Raw genomic sequence first — 18349 nt, 5'->3', positions numbered from 1 at the left:
GGGATGTCCTCTTCATCGGGTCCGTCTTCTAGCACCGGGACGTCCTCTTCATCGGGTCCGTCTTCTAGCACCGGGACGTCCTCTTCATCGGGTCCATCTTCTAGTACCGGGACGTCCTCTTCATCGGGACCGCCTTCTAGTACCGGGACGTCCTCTTCATTGGGTACGTCTTCTAGCACTGGGATGTCCTCTTCATTGAGTCCTCCTTCTAGCACCGGGACGTCCTCTTCATCGGGACCGCCTTCTAGTACCGGAACGTCCTCTTCATTGGGTCCTCCTTCTAGCACCGGGACATCCTCTTCATCGGGACTTCCTTCTAGTACCGGGACGTCCTCTTCATTGGGTACGTCTTCTAGCACCGGGACGTCCTCTTCATTGGGTCTGTTTTCTAGCACCGGGACGTCCTCTTCATCGGGACCGTCTTCTAGCACCGGAACGTCCTTTTCATTGGGTCCGTCTTCTAGCACCGGGATGTCCTCTTCATCGGGTCCGTTTTCTAGTACCGGGACGTCCTCTTCATCGGGACCGCCTTGTAGTACCGGGACGTCCTCTTCATCGGGACCGCCTTGTAGTACAGGGACGTCTTCTTCATCGGGATCGCCTTCTAGTACCGGGTCGTCCTCTTCATCGGGACCGCCTTCTAGTACCGGGACGTCCTCTTCATCGGGTCCTCCTTCTAGTACCGGGTCATCCTCTTCATCGGGACCGCCTTCTAGTACCGGGACGTCCTCTTCATTGGGACCGTCTTCTAGCACTGGGATGTCCTCTTCATCGGGACCGCCTTCTAGCACCGGGACGTCCTCTTCATTGGGTCCGTCCTCTAGCACCGGGACGTCCTCTTCATTGGGTCCGTCTTCTAGCACTGGGATGTCCTCTTAATCGGGTCCGTCTTCTAGTACCGGGACGTCCTCTTCATCGGGTCCGTCTTCTAGCACCGGGACGTCCTCTTCATCGGGACCGCCTTCTAGCACCGGGACGTCCTCTTCATTGGGTACGTCTTCTAGCACTGGGATGTCCTCTTCATTGAGTCCTCCTTCTAGTACCGGGACGTCCTCTTCATCGGGACCGCCTTGTAGTACCGGGTCGTCCTCTTCACCGGGACCGCCTTCTAGTACCGGGACGTCCTCTTCATCGGGTCCTCCTTCTAGTACCGGGTCGTCCTCTTCATCGGGACCGCCTTCTAGTACCGGGACGTCCTCTTCATTGGGACCGTCTTCTAGCACTGGGACGTCCTCTTCATCGGGTCCTCCTTCTAGTACCGGGTCATCCTCTTCATCGGGACCGCCTTCTAGTACCGGGACGTCCTCTTCATTGGGACCGTCTTCTAGCACTGGGATGTCCTCTTCATCGGGACCGCCTTCTAGCACCGGGACGTCCTCTTCATTGGGTCCGTCCTCTAGCACCGGGACGTCCTCTTCATTGGGTCCGTCTTCTAGCACTGGGATGTCCTCTTAATCGGGTCCGTCTTCTAGTACCGGGACGTCCTCTTCATCGGGTCCGTCTTCTAGCACCGGGACGTCCTCTTCATCGGGACCGCCTTCTAGCACCGGGACGTCCTCTTCATTGGGTACGTCTTCTAGCACTGGGATGTCCTCTTCATTGAGTCCTCCTTCTAGTACCGGGACGTCCTCTTCATCGGGACCGCCTTGTAGTACCGGGTCGTCCTCTTCACCGGGACCGCCTTCTAGTACCGGGACGTCCTCTTTATCGGGTCCTCCTTCTAGTACCGGGTCGTCCTCTTCATCGGGACCGCCTTCTAGTACCGGGACGTCCTCTTCATTGGGACCGTCTTCTAGCACTGGGACGTCCTCTTCATCGGGTCCGCCTTCTAGCACCGGGACGTCCTCTTTATTGGATCCGTCCTCTAGCACCGGGACGTCCTCTTTATTGGGTCCGTCTTCTAGCACTGGGATGTCCTCTTAATCGGGTCCGTCTTCTTGTACCGGGATGTCCTCTTCATCGGGTCCGTCTTCTAGCACCGGGACGTCCTCTTCATCGGGACCGCCTTCTAGTACCAGAACGTCCTCTCCATTGGGTCCTCCTTCTAGCACTGGGACGTCCTCTTCATTGAGTCCTCCTTCTAGAACCGGGACGTCCTCTTCATCGGGACCGCCTTCTAGCACCCGGACATCCTCTTCATTGGGTACGTCTTCTTGCACCGGGATGTCCTCTTCATCGGGACCGCCTTCTAGTACCGGGACGTCCTCTTCATTGGGTCCGTCTTCTAGCACCGGGATGTCCTCTTCATTGGGTCCGTTTTCTAGTACCGGGACGTCCTCTTCACCGGGACCACCTTCTAGTACCGGCTCGTCCTCTTCATCAGGACCGCCTTGTAGTACCGGGACGTCCTCTTCATCGGGACTGCCTTGCAGTACCGGGACGTCCTCTTCATCGGGTCCTCCTTCTAGTTCCGGGTCGTCCTCTTCATCGGGACCGCCTTCTAGTACCGGGACGTCCTCTTCATTGGGACCGTCTTCTAGCACTGGGATGTCCTCTTCATCGGGACCGCCTTCTAGCACCGGGACGTCCTCTTCATTGGGTCCGTCCTCTAGCACCGGGACGTCCTCTTCATTGGGTCCGTCTTCTAGCACTGGGACGTCCTCTTCATTGGGTCCGTCTTCTAGCACTGGGACGTCCTCTTCATTGGGTCCGTCTTCTAACACTGGGATGTCCTCTTCATTGGGTACGTCTTCTAGCACTGGGATGTCCTCTTCATCGGTTCCGTCTTCTAACACTGGGATGTCCTCTTCATTGGGTACGTCTTCTAGCACCGGGACGTCCTCTTCATTGGGTCCGTCTTCTAGCACTGGGATGTCCTCTTCATCGGTTCCGTCTTCTAGCACCGGGACGTCCTCTTCGTTGGGTCCGTCTTCTAGTAACGGGACGTCCTCTATATTGGGACCGTCTTCTAGTACTGGGACGTCCTCTTCATCGGTTCCGTCTTCTAGTACTGGGACGTCCTCTTCATCGGGACCGTCTTCTAGTACCGGGACGTCCTCTTCATCGGGACCGTCTTCTAGCACCGGGTCGTCCTTTTCATTCCCGGTCGGATCTTTTTAATTCCTGTCGTGATAGATGGAAGTAGGCGGTGCTCTGTGATATGGTGCATTATCCTGCTGAAAGTAGCCATCTTGGACCTTTTTCATCGCTCTGCTTCCATTCGGCTCTGTCTTTAGGAAACACATCCTTTTCTTCTGTACATGGATGACTATCAGATTAATTATCGTCCAGTCTCTCCTCAGCTAACTTGTGGGGTCAGCTGACCAGGAGAAAATGAGATTTTTCTCCAACATTTTACCTGTAGAAATCATTTTAAAAGGCTCAGAGATGACGGGGTGTTTTCAGTTGCTGCTCTGAGACTCTGGAATGATTTACCAACACACACCAGACAGCTTTCCTCCCTCTCTGTTACACCATCTCATTTAAAAACACACTTTTACTCCCTGGCCTTCATCCTACAGTAAGTTGATGATGATATTGATTTGATTTGTTTCTTGGATCTTTAATTACCTTATTGTATTTTGTGTTTTTGCGACGTGTCCCTCAGCTTCCTTTAGTTCTACTTCTCCAGTCAGCATCTTTTTTTATAAATAAAGTTGTGTGGTATCAGTAGACTGGTCACAAAGTGATGCATGTGGTCAGCAACAATACTCGGTCTGAGGGGGACTCTGCTTCCACCAAATTCTGAGCCTAGCATCCAGGCATCCCCCAGGTATGAAATCAGGAGCTAAACCTCCAGCAGGGAGGGGTAAGATGATACAACAGTAACAAGGACGGAGACAGTTATTTTAGATTATCTTAGGGTTAGTTTTATCGAAATAAAAGCTTGAGTTTGCTCACACTTCTCCATCTACAACAATGATGGATGGTCTCTGAAGCCCCTCTAAACGGTGCACAATGGTTTAGTCCACACCTGCACCGGCTGTAAGTATCCTGCAGGTAGCCTAGGATGAGTGATCACACAGCCACAGGAGGCAGGAAAAGTTTCATCTTTTCCCAAGAAAGAAAAACCAGGCTACCAGAGGAGGACAGAAGTGAGAGAACCTGCTCACCTGGACTAACAGTCTGAGCTGATTTCTCTATGGTCAAAACTGATCACTTATCATCAGAAATGCAACAGTTTCTACTGCTGGTCATGTGACTGAGACGTCGCAGTACAAACAGGTTGATTTGTATACCTGACCCCTTTCCCAGTGATCACTCAGGACATGTTCAGTATCAGAGGATCTTTTGGGATCTCAGGATTGGGAACCACTGCTACCGCTCCACCTGAAAAACTGAAGGCAACAGACCTAAAAAACCGTCATGTTAACACCAAGTGATGTGGATCAAACGAAACAGAGGAGAATATTTCAACTTTAAGGCCATAATGAAGATAGATAGAATCCAGTTCTTATGACCTACTGTCGGTGCATATGAGTCAGATTTAATGTCTTTTAATTAACTAGATTATCTTGAAAAAGGTCTACGTCCTAATAATAATAATAATTAATTAATAACTTAATTCGCTGCATAAACTCTAAGTTTCCAGGTGGTGCCCTCCACCAGAAACATGTTCATGCTGCATGTTATAGACACGGTGGAGAAGCAGTTCAGTCAGGCAGCTGGTTCAACACAAGACATGACTCAGCGACTTCAGAATAAATTCCAACTTCATTTTTTAACATTTTTGTTGCAGGAGATTTCCAACAGTCACTTATAATCATTTTTATGTGCAAATATTTATTTTTATTTTAATTTAAATTTATTCTACATGGAAATATAAATGAATAAGTCTGACTTTTATTATTATGCTGGTTTTTCAAAGCAAACCTCCAAATTCATGAAAGTTCAAAATGATGTCACCTGACTGCATTTTCCACAATAACCTGACATTCAGCTGGAGGTATTTTATAACTGGAATCCATATTAATTTATACATTTGATCAGAATATATATTCTCTCTTTTTTTTCTTTTTTTTCTTTTTTGCTGTATTGTGCTGAACAAATTTGCTCTGCCAAGGGGAGGCCTATGGGTAAGGCTCCTCTTGATAATGTGATTAATTTATTTATTTATTTACTTTGAATCATGGAATCTATGTAATCTTGCTGGACCTGACCGGAGGGGACAGAAAAAGATGGAAAATAGCAAAGAGAGCAAAAGAGAAAGAAGAAAGGAGACAAAAAGATCACAGACAGAAGGAAACGACCCTTCAATCCACACCATCACCAGACAACAAACTGTTACACCTGTACATGAACACACCAGAAAATTTCCTACAACTTTTACAAAAGCAGAAACACACACACAGAAAAAACAGGGCTGCTAGTCATTAAGAGTTTTTAAATAATAACTAAAATCAAAAAGACATAACAGCGACCAGATACTAACTCACAGGAAAAGAAAAAAATAATAATTATCTCTTAGTATAAAAACCCACTGGACAACTCAGTGACTGTGTCAGCATGCAGAGCATGAGGAAGAGGAGTGATCAGTGATGAAGAGTGGTGAGGGACATCGTGCAAATGCGACCACGCCTCCACGGAGGTCAGAGGCAGACCAGGGCAGCCCAGAGACCCGGGCCCTCAGCAGCAGCCCCAGAGCACTAACTCAGGCTACCCCACCACGAAGACGACTCCAGCCCCACCTGAAGGGCGGCAGAGGAGAGCCCCAGCAAGAGCCCCCCACGGTCTTGGGGCACAGGTCCCAGTGGGCCAAGATCGGCAGTCGCCGGCCCCCCCAGACAACACCTGGCGTAGGCCAGCACACACCCCGATGTTCCATCCGCACACCCCGCGAACCAGGGCGCCATCGACCCCCTCTCCCCACCCCCCACATACTCCAATCTGCACCCCATATAACCCCACACTCACACCCTCCCCTGAGCCGCACCCACAAGCACTCACCATCACACAGTCACGTCACATAACCCACCCACCATGCCCCTGATGGTAAATGCAATGCGAGTGATGGGGGCCTGGGCCCTGGTAGAGCCCTGTGCCTAGCCACGCCCCTGCTACCATCTGCATGGGGCGCTGAAACAGAGAAACATCACACCAGACAACGTTTTTCCATCTTCTATTGTCCAGCAGATATTTGTGTTAAACAGGAAACTGGAGCTTCTCCTGTTTCCACTCAGCTCAGTTCTAATTAACCATATTTATATTTTTGTGCTGTAACTGTCTTTATTTTCCACTTAGAACGCCTCATCTCTGTTGGCCTGAGGGAGTACAGGCGAGTGCTTGTAGCTGCATGATACGGACCAAAGATGGCACCATTTCTCTACTTTCTGAGCTAATGGTGACTCTGGAGGTTTTAGCTGAATATTACCAGTTTATTTCCACATGTTACTCATCTCTGGACTGTTCAGCTGCAGCAGGACTGGGACCCAGACCACCTGTGTGGTATGATAATCACCTTCTGAGAGGTCAGAGGTCAACTCTCCCCGGCTGCTTGTAGGGAGTCGGGCTGGTTTTACTACCAAATGTCTGGACATGCTGCCCAGTCCTGCAGCCTCACTGGGAGGAGCTGATTGGGATCGTGTTGCTTTTAAAGACTCATTTGGACGTTTGAGTGTGGATCTCATGTTTTAGTCACATGGTCTTTGGTGCTTTTCTTGCAGAAAAAAACACATTTGGAGTTTGGGAAAATTGGAAGATGGGAATTATAGTTCCCTTTAAACACAAAGATGCAACTTCAGAGGGAGAAATCTAAACTGGTTATTTTATAAAGGATTGACGGTGACAGGCTAAAAAGAAGTTAATCTTAGTCAATGACCCACAAAAGGATTTTTGCCTTTACAGAGACAAATCCAGTAGAAAGGAGTCGCGTCCAGTCGGTTTTACTGGCTGCAGAAACAATTGACCCATGAGGTCATATTTTAGAGGATCTTCTCAGGAAGAGGTCTGAAGTTCTCCATCAGCTGAGTTTAGCCTAGCATGTGGCAGCTAGCTTGTTTTAGCATTCAGGCCAACTTCACTCCCGCAGACATGCTTCATGGGATGCTGTGGATGAGCAGGCATCATGGTAACGTGATTTGATCTCCAGCTCCTTCACTTATCTATGTCTTTGGGCAACAGACGGAGGCCCAGATGAAGAAGGGTTGAATAACAAAGTCATGCTAGAAGAACTAATCAAACAAGCTCTTCACCGTGCAGAGATTGTGTTCTCGTTGCGCTTCAACCAGTCTCTGATGATCGTTGGAGCCAGGACTATGATTATAAAGATATCTGTAGGACAAAGATGCATTTTGGGGTATTTAAGTTCAAAATGCAACTTTAAACTGTTTAGGTTAATGAGGCCAGTACTTACTTCAACAAATGAACATACTTTGGCCAGTTAACCTGCAGGTTTTCACACCTGTAGGGTCTCTGCTGTGAAACATCTTTCATTGTTCAACTTGATTCTTTGGCTTCTGAAAATACTGCTCCTTAGAAATAGAAGCTACATCAGGAGCAGTTATTTCTTTTTAAAGTGAAGGATGGATGACACACTCTTTAGTTGTGGTTGTGAACCTGTAAATATTTCACTGTTGATGCCACGCTGAGGCCCCAGGGGTTGCTCTCCACAGGGAGGGGTCTCTGCTCTTTGGCCCCGCCCCCTCTGGCCCCCCTCTCGTATATAAAGTTTTCGGTGTGTAGCGCCTCGAGTCTCACACACGCCAGAATGGAAACGCGGACTGGCACGCCTCCCACTCTTCCTCCTCATCTTCAGCGCGCACCGGCTCAGCAGCAGACTGGGAGTCACCAGTGAGGATGATGATGGTGTCTGAGGGTGAACTTTTAGGGTCCTGCTCCAGCAGGATCTGGATTCGGTTCCTGTGAGTGTGTGGAATATGTTGACGGGAGAACTGAGGATGGTTGATGGCACCACGAGGCTGTTTGCGTGAAGCGGCTCCAGATTTAAGGCAAAGTGGACTTCTGCTCCTCAGCATCCTTATAACGATGTAATAACAGGTTTTTCTGCGCGCACGTCTTCCACTGAAGCCGCATCCAAGTGCGTCAGAGCCGAGCGGGCCGCGTTACGCATGGAGAGCGCTCGGGACTGAAGGATTCTTCTCGTGTTTATCTATTTGTTTGTATGATTTTAGCTCCGAAGCAAGAGGGAAAAAGTTATTCCACTCGTCCTCACACAGAAAATGAGTAGCCGTCTCTTCCGACTGGCACTCCTCGTGGCTTGCGTCCTCTCCATCCGCTGCACCGTCGCGCCCGGGACTGAGACGGAGGCGCACACGGCGTCGTCCCGGGATACCTGCGCATCCTGCGCCGCCGCTCAGCCCGAGGATCCGGAATCGGGCCGCGTGGACGGGGACTTTCTGGAGACGGTCAAGAAGCACATCCTGAGCCGGCTGCAGCTGCGGGAGAGGCCCAACATCACGCACCCGGTGCCGAAAGCGGCCATGGTCACGGCGCTGCGGAAGCTCCACGCGGGGAAGCTGCGCGAGGACGGGAGGGTGGAGATCCCCAACCTGGACGGACATCCGATGAGCAACGAGGTGCTGGAGGAAAGCTCGGAGATCATCAGCTTTGCAGAGAAAGGTGCGTGAAGAAGACGTCAGATTTCTTTTTTAAAAACTTCTTTCTTTTATTTTGCTTTCTGCTTCATGGTCACTTTCAGAAAAAGATATATGTTTTATTTTAATGAGGTTTTATCAGGTTAAATAAAGATGAGAATGAAACTTTGGTCTGGAATGAGTGAGTTCCAGGAACCAGGCGAGCAGCTGAAGCTGGGAGGAAGCGCTTAGTGATGGAGCTGCATCTTTGTTGTGGTGCGTCTTGAAATCTTGAGACAAAGAAGATTATAGAACATGTGCTCCTTTAATCCAAGACGCCCAGTTTCTCCCCAAAATGATACAAAAGCAGAAGCCAGACAGAAAATGATACGAAAGCCACCAGAACCGGTAGAGTCACCATGTTTATTGTAAAAATGAATGTAAAGATGGTGGTTTTAGGTTTCCATGAAGGCGGCGGGACACTTGTTGTTCTCATAAAATCCGACAGGTGAAACCATCCAGCCCGAGGAAGGAGGATGTTTGGTTCTCTCTCTGCTGGTCTGCGTGCAGCATGAGTCCCTGCAGAAATTACTCAGTTTAAACTATTTCGAGTCACCGTTGCGTTCAGGTGAGCGTAAGAAAGTCAGGACTTCTTGGTGGCAGAGTCTTTCCAGCCTGGAGGAAAAAGCTGAAAATGACACCACCTGCGTCCTCCACGTGTGTTTGTGTTGGCGTATTTGTGCAGCTTTGGGTGTGTTGTTGATGTTTGTCGGTGTGTGTGTTAGGACTGTGTTGAATCAAGCCTCCAGGATGAAGTTGAAGCTTTTGTTTGGGTTGTTGTGCAGCCTGAATGCAGATTGACGGGCTGAATCCTGCAGCCTGGCACCCCATTTAAAATCCCTCTGAGTGTGTGTGTGAGTGTGAGTGTGTGTGTGTGATCTAGCTATAACCTCAGTAAGAAACAGATGGAGTAAACGCGGTGGTTTGGGATCTCAGGATAAAATAGGATAAATTTCCCGTTTTGGTCACATAGAGCGGGTTCAGACCGAACTTTTCCCCAGGGAATCTGAAGATATAAAAATGGTACAAACTTCATATTCTGCCAAGAAAAAGAAAAACTCCTGGCTTTAACGAAATAGAAATCTTCTATTTAAGTGATAAAAATCATCATTTTCTTATTGAAACAAAGTTAATACAGTTATCTCTGTTTGAAGAAGAAATGCAAATTAGTGACACAGCTTCATTATTTGGAGTTAAATGGAAACAGAACCTGAGCTGAGGGTCAATAAATCCATCCTCACTGACTTCTGTTACTCAGACTTATTTATTTTGCTTGAAATTCTTCATGTTTGTCCACATGAGATTGAAATGAACTGCAGACAAAAGGAGGCTAATCTGACCATCTGAGGTCCGGGTTTTTATGACCTCTGTTAGAAGTTTTGGGAAATGCGGCTTTGGCTCAATCAAGGCTGCCATGTTGCTCAGGTTCTGCTGAGAGACGGTGTATTTAGCGTCGCGTGGGTCGACTTTGGGCCTGAATGAAGGAAAAGGTTCAGTTCAGACGCAGACTTGAGTTTAAAAGGAGTAAAGACTGCTGGTTTAATCTCTGAACTATGAGTCTGATGATGTTTTAGGAATAAAAAGTGTGGGAAGTTGACTTTTAACCATCAGAATGGGATCAGTGTCACTCGGCCTCCTGGTTCAGTGGCTGGTGCTGCTTGGAAAACCAGAAAAGAGTCGGTGGGAAACAACACTGTCAGCAAAAACCGAGACACGAAATGATGAAAATGTTTGTTTACGTTGGTGAACATCGCCAGGTCAGGTCTCATGCCTGAGACCACCCACCCATCACCCGTCCCCGTCCTTCTCGGGAGGGGGTTCGTCTCCATCTCCGTCCTTTGATCCTTCGGGTTTAGGTGAGGCTGTAGCATCTGTACCTGCAGCTTCTGTGTTTTCCTGCTGCTGAGCTGTAATCTGCCGCGGCGTGCGATTCCAGATCCGCCCTGCTGAGTAATGACTCTGAGATTAACTCGTCCTGTGATGGATGAGGCGGACTCTGCATACCATCTCATCAGTGGGCGATTGTCTGGTTGTTGTGTTGCGATCTGCAGCCAGAGAAAACACAGCGGTTCCCGGAAGTATCCACATTTTCCGAGTAAAAGCTTTGCAGTCTGCATCTGCTCAGCCATGAAATCTCAAGTTCAGCCACTGGACGCTGTTTTCCATGAACTGTCAGTCTCAATCCCTCCTGGTTGGCTTCACTCAGAGTTCACGAGGATCAGCGCTGATGAAGGAGTATAATCTTCCTCACCTGACAGCTGTCAGTCTGCTCCTCGTCGGGTTTTTTCCGTGGCTGCAGCTACTAAACGTGTCAGAACATTTCAAATTTCAAGGCAGGAGCCCTGAGGGCTCAGATGAAGCGCCAAAAAGAGTCAAACCCGCTAAATTAAGGAGGACTTTGCTCTGAGTCCATCAATTACTCAGCAGCACTCAGGATATTTACATGTTCCTGCTCAGGATGAGAATTTGATCCCTGTTGTGGGCACACTGGCCTGCAGGGAGGTACACCACGAACCAGGAATGAGATGCGAGAACCTTTAGTACTTTTAGAAGAAGTGAGTGTTAGAAAGTCCCGAGTTGTTCTGCTCCTTTCCACATGAGGTGATTAAATGCTAAATCAAAGCCAGTACTTCTCTGGATGTCTCGTGTTGGAGCGCCGCCCGAGCATGGCCTCACATGTCCGGGTAGCATTCAGCTCAAAGCCTCTTCCCGCCTCCCACCCATCTCCAAAATCTGGGTCGATTCAGAGGCCGACTTCTCTGTCACAGTCCACGGGCTCTGGCTCGCCCTCCTCATTTTGTCTGCTAAATGTTCCACATGAGGAGAGTTGACATGAATATGTGGCGTGTTTCAGCCTCTGGCCTGGTTGTGCCTTCCTCTGATGTGTTTCTGTTGCTCTTCTCAGATGACCTGGTCACCTCCAAGTCCAGCCTGTTCTTCCTGATCTCCAACGAGGGCAACCAGAACCTGCACGTGAGCCAGGCCACCCTCTGGCTCTACTTCAAACTGCTGCCGCTGGAGGAGCGCGGGAAGCGGAAGGTGACGGTGAAGGTGTACTACCAGGAGCCCGGCCTCGGCAGCAAGTGGAACCTGGTGGAGAAGCGGGTGGAGCTGAGGCGCAGCGGCTGGCACACCTTTGCGCTGACTGATGCCGTGCGGATGGTGTTCGAGAAGGGCGACGACAGGCGGCAGAACCTGGACGTGCGCTGCGAAGGCTGCGAGACGGAGGGTGTTGTCCCCGTCCTGCTCAACCTCAATGACGAGGCGCACCGGCCCTTCCTGGTGGTGCGGGCGAGGCAGGCGGACAGCAAGCACCGCATCCGGAAGCGAGGGCTGGAGTGCGATGGCAGCAGCAGCCTGTGCTGCCGGCAGCAGTTCTACATAGACTTCCGACTCATCGGCTGGAACGACTGGATCATCGCGCCGTCGGGCTACTTTGGGAACTACTGTGAGGGGAACTGTCCGGCCTACATGGCGGGCGTCCCCGGCTCGGCCTCCTCCTTTCACACGGCGGTGGTGAACCAGTACCGCCTGCGGGGGATGAGCCCCGGCTCCATGAACTCCTGCTGCATCCCCACCAAGCTCAGCACCATGTCCATGCTGTACTTCGACGACGAGCTCAACATCGTGAAGCGGGACGTTTCCAACATGATCGTGGACGAGTGCGGCTGCGCTTAACTGTTGTCTCTTTATTTAACTGAAGAACTGGACAGATTCACTACAACAACAAAAATGGATATAGACACAAAATATTTATAGACGATATAAAAACATGCGCACACACACCTCATCCACACATATCTACACACCCTCATGTATGCCTGCACAAAAACTTGTATATATATTTATGTTTGTTGACATATTTGGTTATATCCTCTGTCCAGTCTCCTTTAAGCATATGGAAAGAGTTCTCTTCCTGAACTTATCCTCTTTGGAAACAATCAAAACCTGCAGCTCCTCATTAGATATCTCCAAGACAGTGAGGAAGACTACAAAATCATCATCTGATGAAATTTCCTGCTTATAGTCATGTTGTTAGAGTAAAACCCGACCTTAAGAATAATGTCTCCACAGGAGGTGTAGGGAGCCTTAAGTCAGCTATGCCGCTTTCTTAGGATGAAGGCTCTACAAACATATAGCACTTCTGGTCAGACACATTGTCCAGACAGAAAGAAGCATGTTCTACACGGTGAGCATTACACAGCCACAAATAAATCTCCAAAGAAAGGCAGAAGTGTGAGAAGTTACCCCTGAAATTAAAGTAGAGTCTGACTGAGGGCTAAAAACATACAACCAGCGTATTGGGATGGCTCAGATTCCTTTCTGATTATTGTCTTTTTTTCATTTTACCCCTAAAACTAGAAAAGTTACCTTCATCCTTCCTTTCTACAAAGAATGGCTCTAGATTTTTGATTGACAGATGACGTATTCATGTTTAACCACAAACATGTCCATTTCCCTTCAAACTGTATCGCCAGTCAAACAGCAGAGTTAAGGTGCCGGCTTCATGCTCTTTCCATCCCGTTCCATCACAAAAACATCCAGGCTGCCCTACAGCTTGTGGCTCAGTTGATTAAATCAATACCCTTCCGTTTTAGTCTTTGTGTCATCAAAGGTGAAGAAAACATCTAAAATCAATCAAAAAAGTAGTTTATCCCATTTTTTTGCTTAAAGAAGTTGGAATGAATATCAGGAGGAACCTCACGTTTCTGTCTTTCTTCGTATTTGGGAGCTTCCCTGTAGTTTCTTCTCATGAGGGAAGCTGCCTTCTCTTTAATTCAGTCAGTGAAAGTGAAAAGTTGCCATATTGTTCAGTTTGGTGCAGCTTTGCACTCCCCAAAGCACACTTTAAAAGCACTTGCAGATTGAAATGCCTTTAATAAGCCCTTTGTGATGCATCATCACTGCCCACAGTCCTTCTGAAGTAAATAAGTGCCGCATTAGCTATGCAATGTATAGTATGTACCCACATAACATACAACTGAGGCTCATAGTGACAAACCATCACCTTTACTTGAAATGTGAGAATGGGAGGCAGCACCAGGGGCAAGATCTAGGTGGGAGGCCATCATACAACATCTGTAAAACCGATTTATTCATTATCTTTATAAGGACTGGACTTTCCTGCATATTTATAGGACTGGACTTTATCGCATATTTTATAGAACTTGACTTGACGACATATTTTGTAGAACCTGATTATATCGCATATTTTGTAGAACTTGACTCTACAACATTTTGTAGAACTTGACTTTATCGCATATTTTGTAGAACTTGACTTTATCGCATATTTTGTAGAACTTGACATAACGACATATTTTGTAGAACTTGACTTTACGACATATTTTGTAGAACTTCACTTTGACATATTTTGTAGAACATGACATAACGACATATTTTGTAGAACCTGACTTTATTGCATATTTTGCAGAACTTGACACTACGACATTTTGTAGAACTTCATCGCATATTTTGTAGAACTTGACTTTGCGACATATTTTCTAGAACTTGACATAACAACATAATTTGTAGTACATGATTTTACAACATATTTTGTAGAACTTGACTTTACAACATATGTTGTAGAACTTGACTTTACGATGTATTTTGTAGAACTTGACTTAACGACATATTTTCTAAAACTTGACTTGACGACATATTTTGTGGAACTTGATTTTAAGACATATGTTGTAGGACTTGACTTTACAACATATTTTGTAGAACTTGACTTTACGATGTATTTTGTAGAACTTGACATAACGACATATTTTGTGGAACTTGATTTTACGACATGTTGTAGGACTTGACTTTACAACATATTTTGTAGGATGACGTCTCATATTTTGTAGGACTTGACTTTACAACATATGTTGTAGAACTTGACTTTATGACATATTTTGTAGAACTTGACTTTACAACATATTTTGTAGGATGACTTTATCTCATATTTTGTAGGACTTGACTTTACAACATATTTTGTAGAACTTGACTTTACGATGTATTTTGTAGAACTTGACTTAACGACATATTTTCTAAAACTTGACTTGACGACACATTTTGTAGAACTTGACATAACGACATATTTTGTGGAACTTGATTTTACGACATATGTTGTAGGACTACTTTATCTCATATGTTGTAGGACTTGACTTTACAACATATTTTGTAGGATGACGTCTCATATTTTGTAGGACTTGACTTTACAACATATGTTGTAGAACTGGACTTTATGACATATTTTGTAGAACTTGACTTTACGATGTATTTTGTAGAACTTGATTTTACGACATATTTTGTAGAACATGATTTTACGACATATTTTGTAGAACTTGACATAACGACATATTTTGTAGAACTTGACATAACAACATATTTTGTAGGATGACTTTGTCTCATATTTTGTAGGACTTGACGACATATTTTATAGAACTTGACTTTACGACATATTTTGTAGAACTTGACTTTACAACATATTTTGTAGGATGACTTTATCTCATATTTTGTAGAACCTGACTTTACAACATATGATGTAGAACTTGACTTTACAACATATTTTGTAGGATGGCTTTATCTCATATTTTGTAGGACTTGACTTTACTGCATTCTTAATGTACATATACATAAACGATGACGTATAGGAGCGTTTTAATTTTTAATGAAAAACTAAATCCACTTCGGGAAGTTGTCAGAGTGATGATGAACACCTGCAGGTTTATTGCTTTTCTCTGACTATATACAGTCCACTTTCCATTTACAATCTCTTTTCTGAACTACCATTAATAATTTTAACTTTACCTTCATTTTCACCCTTAAGTTTTGGTTTTCAGTTGTTCCTTTATTTAGGTTCATAAACATCGCAGACCCTTTCATGGTGTTAAAAAGCTCAGTTTCCTCTGTATCTAAAGCCACAGTGTCAGAGAAAAATTTGAGTATTGGTGGTTGTCTACACACAAATGGAGAAGTTGGTGATTATTTATATGTGATTTAGCTTCCCTTTCTAATTATTTAAAGGTTAAACAATACCCAGCAGGACACTTGATAACTCTAAGAAATGTCTCCATGCTGTTTGCTTTCATTATTTTGTTTATTCTAAAAACATAGGGGATTATTTGGAGGGCACATACTCTGTGATGGCCAATTCAAACAGACATGTCCTGGCCAGATATTAAATTTAACAGGTTCCTCCGTCATCAACCCTCCAAATTTCCACCAGCTGTCATTTGGTTTTGTCCAGCAGTTGTGCAAAACAGCAAGAAACAGACAATCAGTTATGTACCTCTGCCTAGACTCTCACCTGGTAGACAGGCTCCATACTATCCAAAAAATGCATGTGTTGCCACGGTTTACCAGAAAGCAATATTCAGTAGCAATAGTCAATGCCCTCCCCCCTTCAACATGGGCTCTTCTGTTTTGTAGGACTTGACTTGATCATGACCCCACAACTTGCACCAGTTTTGTGTTGTTTTGAAGTCAGATAGGGCTCTTATAAATGATTTGTGACATGATGTGAGAGGGTCATGTTTTAGGCAATCTATAATGTTTTCAGAAAACTAGTGTTTTTATTGCCAAAACATCACCAAATGGTGAGCAAAAGCTAAAGTTTAAAGAAGAAATGGACCACAAACGCACATCTTTTGGATGAGAATCATGTGAAAACAGCCTCCATATTTGTAGTTTTTCACCTTTTTAAACACTCATTTTGTGACGGTTGTATGTAAGAGGACTTATATTCACATCTACAACTAGTCAAAGTTGTAAGTACGACTTCAGTCAGTGGTTTTTGGTCAAACACATTTCTCTGAGAGTATTTTGCCTTAGTTTGCATTTCAGCCATCACTGATGACATTAAATGACAATGAGAATAAAAAAATATGATCCATGCAGAGACTAAAGAATAATATTAGAAAATGAAGTCGCTGCACCGGGGTGAGGACAGGGAAACGTTTCACTCTGCGTCATTAAATGACCTGTTAGTGTGATAGAATGAACTCTCTAGAGTTTTACTGCATCATTAAAGCATCAGCTGGCGTGTGGAGAGAAATCTGATATCTGAACTGTGCATTTACATGTTTCTGTCTCTGCAGATTCCCTGTAACAAACGTTCAGACACACTTTCCGGCCTGTTGTTTCACAATCCAGTCATGTGTCTTATTTACACATACCTGAGCTGCACATCCTGCTTATTATCTCTGCTGTGTGACGCCCGACCCTCGCCTCGCCCGCCACTGTGATCTTTTGCTTATTCTTCAAAGCGAATGGTTTTTAGAATATTTGCACTGAGTTGGATGACTGGTGGTGAGAAATAAAATAAGAAGAAACTGCCATTTAAAGAAAAAAAAAAGCTATTTTTATAGAAGCAAAACTGAGCTCTGTTCAGATGTTTTATGGAACCAAAGAGGCCGTCATGTTTTTGTAGTTGTAAATGACTTTTGACATTTAAAAGAGGCCTAAACACTGTACCAGGGTATAATATCAGTCCATAGTCAGCTCAAGCTCTTTTCTATTTTGTACCTAGACATGGAATATGTCATATTTTTTTCATCAAAGTACCTAAAATATTAGTTTTCTTTCTTCTTTGTGTTAGCTCTTGAATCATTTAGATGAAGCACATGCCATCCCTGTACAGTCCATGTCAGATATGAATATGCTTTTGAGATATTTTGTGCTTTGTAATTGTTGGGGAATAAATTTCTTTTTACCAGCTGTGTGGATGTGTTGTTGTATCAGGAATAAATCCAGAAAACACTTGTAATTATGCTCAGTGATGCTGCGATTGTCGTCTTTTATGTGAAGTCTAATCAGTCAGTGTGATCTAAGGACTCAGGCGTGGAGATGGAAACCTCCACAAGTCTGACCACCTTTTGGTGCAGCATTAGAAAGAACGCAACATTTTCTGCAGATTTCATGTCCAGAGCCACATTTTCCAAGAAAGAAAATGTAATAAAATGTCAGAAGTAAAGCATAACACAGAGGTGAAAAATTAAAATATGAAAGTAAAATTTATTTGAACAGTAATTGAATGACATGGCTTTATCTTAATGACATGCAAGGGTAGTCCTGCTTCACGTCTCCTACTATCTAACTGAGATGAACCAGTGGTTCTTCAGGTTGAAGAAACTGGATCCATGCAGAACCCAGCTGGAAGCTAGAGATTTATTTAATTCCACCTCCCAACTACGTGGCTGAGCTGGACCAGTTTACCATCATTCACCACGTCAGGCTAGTATGTCTTTTAATTACGCTGCATTTCCTGCTGGCTGAAACCAGGTTTCATCTTAAAGGTTTATCTTAAAAACTGGAGCGCCTTACTGATGTGAGGGAGATGAAATAAGAACATTTACCGGTAAACCAGGAGCAGGATATCTGCTTCTCCATCATTCTTTCTCCCTTCGATGCGGCACGGTTCGGTAAACCCTGGTCTCTGTTCCACAGTTTTTCTTCTTCTTCTTCATTACTGCCACCAAGGGGTCTGGACTGTGGAAGAATGTTTCCACGAACCCATGTTAACAAAACATTAGCTTGTCTGCTACATTTTCCCAATCCCATGTGCCCCCCCTTTTCTTTTATATAGTTTTTGCCCTTATTGTATCCTGTTTGGCCTTCTGCTTCCTGTTGGTTAGTACACCAGGTTTGATTTGCTCGTTCGCTGCACCTGTTCCTCGTTAGTCCTTCTGTGTGTACACGTCCTGGTTTCCTTCTGTTTGCCAGTTCATTGTCATGCTTTGTCTTGTCTTCCTCATCCTCATCGTCCCTTGGTTCCTTGTCCCTGCCCTTGTCTGCCTCATCAACCTGAATTTGGGTCAGCTTCTGTGAGCGGT

General features: G+C 45.6%; 1 protein-coding gene across 1 annotated transcript; it reads left to right on the top strand.

Moving 5' to 3' along the window:
• The first annotated feature begins 7883 nt into the window (after positions 1 to 7883).
• LOC121635871 (inhibin beta B chain-like) lies at positions 7884 to 17288 on the top strand. The gene is made up of 2 exons (XM_041979237.1): positions 7884 to 8517; positions 11437 to 17288. The coding sequence occupies exons 1-2, from the start codon at positions 8118 to 8120 to the stop codon at positions 12207 to 12209; spliced, it is 1173 nt and encodes a 390-aa protein (XP_041835171.1). The 5' UTR covers positions 7884 to 8117; the 3' UTR covers positions 12210 to 17288.
• The last annotated feature ends 1061 nt before the right edge of the window (positions 17289 to 18349 follow it).

This window comes from Melanotaenia boesemani, chromosome 24 (assembly GCF_017639745.1).
Source record: "Melanotaenia boesemani isolate fMelBoe1 chromosome 24, fMelBoe1.pri, whole genome shotgun sequence".
Lineage (NCBI taxonomy): Eukaryota > Metazoa > Chordata > Actinopteri > Atheriniformes > Melanotaeniidae > Melanotaenia > Melanotaenia boesemani.
This window is presented reverse-complemented; position numbering and strand designations above follow the sequence as displayed.